Source organism: Cannabis sativa, chromosome 4 (assembly GCF_029168945.1).
Source record: "Cannabis sativa cultivar Pink pepper isolate KNU-18-1 chromosome 4, ASM2916894v1, whole genome shotgun sequence".
In the NCBI taxonomy this organism is placed as follows: Eukaryota; Viridiplantae; Streptophyta; class Magnoliopsida; order Rosales; family Cannabaceae; genus Cannabis; species Cannabis sativa.
Genome location: NC_083604.1, coordinates 35,741,238 through 35,747,639, shown reverse-complemented (window position 1 = coordinate 35,747,639; position 6,402 = coordinate 35,741,238). Strand labels below are relative to the sequence as shown.

Sequence of the window (6,402 nt, the reverse complement as noted above, 5' to 3'; positions counted from 1 at the left end):
TACCATTTTTTATAAAATATTTACATTTTTACGTTCAAAGAATGTTTTTTTTTTTTTTTACATTTTTACGGTTTTTCAAAAAATAACACGAAAACAACATAAAATCAACAAGAAAACAACATAAAAGTAACATCAAAATAACAACAAAAAAATAACAAAAATAACATACATATAACAAAAAATTAACAATAAATGAACAAAATTTCAACATAAAAAGACCGTATTTTATGTAAATAAAATCAAAAAAATCGTAAAAATGTTTAAAATTTCGTAAAACCGTATTTTTGTTGTTTTTTAGTTGTTTTTGTGCATTTGTGAAATTAACCCAATTTTTAATGACTAAAAAAGTTCAAGGAACATGATTTAGTATATGTCAAAATTCAGAGAAAAATTGCTAATTAGCTAATTTATTTGGTTAAATGTATTTTTGGATAAAGGTTGTAATGTGGATTTCTAAACCTCTAGCAAGGGTTTGTCTTCCTTCTTCTTCGGTCCCTCAAAGTTAAACTCCTTTTCCACCTTCTTCACTGATAAAAAAAGCCGTATTTTGAACTGATCTATTATCCAGAATGATTCTCTATCGGCCTGTTGCAGTACTCCAGTTTTGCAACCTATCGCCTTTGTCGTCTTCGTCGTCAAAGTTCCTCTCCCATTTAAGATACTCATATTCATTTCTCTCCCATTCTGCCTCATATTCTTCGTCGCTTCGAATCCCCTGGTTTTGGCTGAAGACACCTGGCCACATACAGTGCAGGGCATTTGGGACAACTGTTACAGCTGCCTTCAACGACGGAGTTGGAAGCGATACCTTTTACGCCGTGGATAGCGTTTCATGGTCATCGCTAGGCGTTTCGGATAAGGTTTCTCGAGCGCTTTTTAATGCCGGGTTCGGCCAACCGTCTCTGGTTCAGGTACTTTATGGCTCATTATCATGTTAATTCATATCTGTTGTGTTTGCCCACCACCTGTTTGGTTGCTGAAAAAATTACACGAATAACGTAGTTGTTATGGTTTTCATATTAGGCTGCTACCATACCGTCTATCTTTACGGGAAAGGATGTGGTTGTTGCCGCTGAAACTGGAAGTGGTAAAACGCATAGCTATCTTGTCCCTCTAATTGATAGACTTTGCAGTGGCCAAGTTGATTCGGGGAATACTGAGACTGAACAAGTAGAGTCCCCATCCCATAAGCTTAGTCTTGTTCTCTGCCCAAATGTAACATTGTGCGAACAAGTAGTTCGTATGGCAAATGGTCTTTGTGATGACAATGGTCAACCACTTCTCGTAGCTGCAGCTGTCTGCGGACGACAGGTATATGATTACGTGCTTGCTTCTGTTCTGGTGTTAGACCCTAGTATTAATAGGGGATATGGGTCTTTGTATTAAGTGTGTGTGAATATAATAGTACATATAGGATACTAAGTAGAATTCGAGGGTTATTCTTTGCATCATAGGTCCTAAGTAGTGAACCTACTGCTGTTCCTTTTTCTTCTTTTAATCAATACAAAGGCTGTGTCAATGGCAGCCATGACTTAGTCCTTTCTACTGTTTCATTGCTGGGTTTTCTATTGAATTCTTGCACAATGAAGTTAGTTCCTATCACTTGTGTGTCTGTTAATGTATAACTGATTCTCCCGTGCGTTTTGAAATTACGTACTTTTAGTAATATGGTTCTCTCTTTGGCTCTAGGGATGGCCGGTCAATAAACCAGATATAGTTGTGACAACTCCTGCTGCACTTTTAAATAATATTGATCCACACAAACGTCGTCAGATGGCATTTTTACGTGGTGTGAAATATGTGGTAAGTTTTGTGCCATGTATGTTTGTTTTGTTCACTTCGCGTTAAGTCAATGACCATACCATGTTAGGCTACCTATGAGGGAGAGAAGATATTATGATAATCTGTGTGTGTTTGTGTGTACTACCATTGTCCTGTTAGGTGTTTGATGAAGCCGACATGCTTCTATGTGGGGGCTTCCAGAATAAAGTTATACGTCTTATACACATGCTACGCTATGATGAAAAAAAATTGTCTTGGTCAAAAGAGTCTACACCTAAGTTGCCTATGCACTTGGTATTTGATAAATCATCAGAACAAAATGCAGAGGATGATGAAGATTCAAAAACAGAAATCATCTCAGATGAGGAGGAAAGTTTTGAGGATGATGTTGATGACTTACCTGAGGAAGTTGATGCTGGACCTGCCAAAAAGACAGGCTGGAGGAGAGTGAGAAAAGAGTATGAACGTAGCAAACAGTTCATCTTTATAGCAGCTACACTTCCTGTGAATGGAAAGAAAACTGCTGGTGCAGTATTGAAAAAGATGTTTCCAGACGCCAACTGGGTCAGTGGGAACTACCTTCATCGTCACAACCCCAGGTGAAGTTCACTTTTTGCTGACTACTATTTTAGTGGGATCTTAATTTCTTTCTTTTTTGTTGGCTAGCGTATCATGTTATCTTATCACCAATTTCTGTTTTTGAATGACCTCATTTGCCCTGAAGCATTTAGTAACTTTTTCTTTCACATGAATTAACTTTTTGGTTCTTTTTTATTTTAGATTAAAGCAGAAGTGGGTTGAAGTCTCAGTTGATACTCAGGTAGACGAACTGTTAAGAGCTGTGAATGAAGGTTCCAACTCAAAATCGGTTGAAGGTGGTGGTCAACGAACCATTGTTTTTGCAAATACAGTAGAGGCTGTAGAAGCAGTAGCAAAGATATTGGGAAGGGCTGGAATTGAATGTTATCGTTACCATAAAGATTGCTCATTGGAGGAGCGCTCAAAGACATTAGATGATTTTCAAGAAAATGGTGGTGTCCTAGTGTGCACAGATGCTGCTGCACGTGGCGTTGATATTTCAAATATCTCACATGTTATTCAGGTCTGTCTACTTTTAGCAAGTCAGTTATGATCATGCCTATTTGTTGGTTAGAATATTAGGCAAGTGGAAAGCTCCTTGCAAACATAGAAATAGAGCAAATTTAAGTGAATGGCTTGAAATGTTTTAGGAAATTTAAATGAATGTCCTTGTTATGCTTTAGGAAATTTAAGTGAATGTATTTAAATGCTTTCTTAGGGATGGAGATTACAAAATTAGACATATTTCTTTCCATTGGTATATGGCCTTAGATAAGAAATCTGCGATTTTGGTATATGGTACATTTTTTGAAGAGATTTATTAATCTATACTGAAACATAAACTGTTGTATTTCTTTCCTTATAATACCAGGCAGACTTTGCTAGTTCGGCCGTAGACTTTTTGCACAGGGTTGGTCGCACGGCTAGAGCAGGTCAATATGGACTAGTCACTAGCTTTTACACTGAGTCCAACCGGGACTTGGTTGCTGCAGTTCAGTCCGCAGGGGAGCTTGGGCAGTCTGTGGTAATTCTTGAACTCACTATTCTGAATTCTGATACATGTAAAGTGACATTTTTCTTTTTCACATATTTCATTCTCCTCTGATTAGAATAGATTGGTTTTCTTTGGTTTTTTTTTTCTATCCTGCAACTTAATCTTTAAAATTTCAGTAATTTTTTTGTAGCTCCTGCTTGGGAACAACTTAGTGAATATTGATCAGACATCGTTTTTTTCTTCTATAAATATGAATTAATGGGGGGCAGACAACTAATATACTAGATATATGTTAGCTAAGTTTGAAGGTCCAAAAGAGATTCTTTATTATCATGTTGTCCGAACATATAAAAATTTAATTGGTTCAACTGTACATACAATGCAAATGGAGCGCTTAAAGAACTATTGTTTCTTTCATTCTTTGTATTGATGCGCATTTATTTTCATCTGGCTAATAGGAGACAGCGTTTAGCAGGAAAAGAAGCTTCCGGAATAAAATCAAGAAGAGAGGTAAAGATGAATTTTTTTTATTATTATTTATATTTATTTATTTTGGATACCTGAGCTAAGCTGGGGCTGGGGAAAAAACATTAGGATGTTGTGGGGGTAGTTATCAGAAGCAAGGTGATGATGCTGCCTTCCCATGGATTCTCATTAGTGTTACGCCAAGTAGCACATGCATCAAATTGTCATAGACTACCTGAGATAATACGAGGAACATCCATATCAGTAGTATCACAGAATTTGAGCTTGATACCTCTTACCAATGCTGAATGTGAAAGAACAAGTTTCTTTCACTTGAGTATCAACAATTTTAATAACCCTATCCCTTTTTTTTTTTTTTTTTTTTTTTTTTTTTTTTTTGATTGCAACGTTTGGATAAATGGTATCTCCTGTTACTCATAACCCAGGGATTTTAGGTTGACCCCATGCACACTCTTTTTCAACGGGATTAGAATTTTTGCTATGTGCAGGCAATATATAGGTCTACTTTAATAAATATTATCATAATTTATTTAATTTTGTGGAAGTTTTTTTTTTTTACTATTTTGTAGTATAATTATCAAAATAAAAGGGAAATATTTAGTTTTTTTTAATGTATTTTTTTGTTTGAACTCCCTCCTCAGTGAGTCCGTCCCTGCCCTTTTTCCCACCCTTCCCTCAGCCATCAATAACCCTATCTTAACCTTATGTAAAATTGGCTTATAAATTGACTACTTAAGGACCTACAAAATTTGAGAAGTTATGTGCGAGGGAGGATATTTCTCCTAAAAAAAATAGCTGCAGTCAGATAGAGCTTTAGAAAGTAGTTGTTGAAAACACCTACTTGATATGATTTGTTATGATTCTATGTACGGGCTGTAACCAAAATGTAATGTTTTATAGCAGCCTCGGTGAAGATCACAGAGACTACATCTTCTATTGGGGAGACTGTTCTGTCATATTGATCAGGTTCCGAGGAACTCGACACTTGAAAGTAGAAATAGGCATATGCTGATCTTAAAATCTTCATGACAGCATGAGCCACATCGTGAAACTGTATTTCATAGACTGATTTTGACAACCGGCCAAGCAGTAGTGTACGTTGCTCACGATGGTCTGATTATAGTCTTCTGTATTTTAAAAGTAGTGTGTGGGGTCTCCTAGCCCTTTTACAAGACTGGGTTGGCTCCATAAATGTATTAATATTAAGTTTACGAGCTCAGTACTTCTATAGATTATGAAAAAGCTAGTTACTAGATATCCAAATTTCATTTTTTCATAAATTTAAAATTTATTTTTTTAAAAAAAATAAAAAAAATAAAGTGTGAGAAAATATCTAAAAACTTACAAGAAAGTAATATCACAACGTAAATCCACTCCAAAATAATAATAAAAAAAAGATAATAATATAATCAATTTTATGTCAATTATAAATTAACTATAAATAAATGATAAAATAATTAAAAAACAATATCAACTAGTTTATTGCATTTTTGTATATAAAAAGTTTAAACAAGAAATATTTATCCGATTTAATCTGCACTATTCATTTGATATATTAAGTTTTAAAAATTATGTGTACAACATATTAGGTTTTTTAATTATTTTAAAATATACTAATATATTTATAATTTTTTTAAATAAATATAAATAAGTAAATTTGATTGGATCGATTATTTTTGTATGTGAAATAACATTTAATTTGTACAAGTGCGGATTTTAGATTTTTAAATTCAATTCAATTCAATTCGAACGTATGGATATCCACACTTTGTGGATTGGATTGAATCGACTATTTTATAAACACCCTTAGTTCAAACCATAAAAATAAAAATTTTTCTATGTTAACGTATTTTTGTAATTTTTTTTTCAAAGTTTTGGCGTATTATGTAATGTTTTTTGTCTCCAACATTCATTCAGGCTGACATGCACAAAGCATTCCGTATTTAAAATTGGGAAATTTGAAATTGTATACTTAATAAATAATAAAATTGGACACCTAATACAATAGTAGACATAATTTGTAAAGTGGGATACATTTTACTAAAACCCAATTTTACCCCCCTCATTTGAAAAGTCACTCTCTCTCTCTCTTCGTCCCCTGTTCTCTCAAACCCAACCAATATTTTCGCCCAAACGCACGGAGGAGCAGACCCGACCAAAGCCCTCTCCACCTCGTACGACCGAAGCCCCAGCCCCCTCTCCACCGCGCACGACCAAAGCTCCAGCCCCCCTCCACCATGTACGAACGTCCAGCCACCCTCCACAGCATACGACCAAAACCGAAATGGCCAAGGTATGTTTGACCGACCCCTTTTTTTATTTTTGTTATTGTTTTGAGTGATTATGACTTAGAGTATTGATTTTAGGGTTAGATTTGAACGGATTTGTTAGATTTAGGGGTTGATTTAGGCTAAGATCTTGGATTTGGGAAAATCGGTTTGGGAAGACAATGGTCCGATGGACCCCCGATGGGTCCGATGCTATGGCCCAATGTATGGATCTGAATTTTTTAAAAAATAGATCGGGTCCGATGGCCCGATGGGCCGATTATATGTAGGCCC

General features: G+C 35.3%; 1 protein-coding gene across 2 annotated transcripts; it reads left to right on the top strand.

Moving 5' to 3' along the window:
- Positions 1 to 441: 441 nt before the first annotated feature.
- Positions 442 to 5,096, top strand: LOC115714230 (DEAD-box ATP-dependent RNA helicase 22). 2 transcript variants are annotated; one of them, XM_030642841.2, is made up of 8 exons: positions 442 to 911; positions 1,024 to 1,311; positions 1,690 to 1,803; positions 1,942 to 2,381; positions 2,563 to 2,884; positions 3,233 to 3,385; positions 3,814 to 3,865; positions 4,745 to 5,096. In XM_030642841.2, exons 1-8 carry the CDS (start codon positions 570 to 572, stop codon positions 4,801 to 4,803), a joined length of 1,770 nt encoding a protein of 589 aa, XP_030498701.2. In that variant the 5' UTR covers positions 442 to 569; the 3' UTR covers positions 4,804 to 5,096. The 2 variants fall into 2 exon arrangements, with proteins under 2 accessions (XP_030498701.2, XP_030498700.2); XM_030642840.2 differs by having other exon boundaries at positions 4,742 to 5,096.
- The last annotated feature ends 1,306 nt before the right edge of the window (positions 5,097 to 6,402 follow it).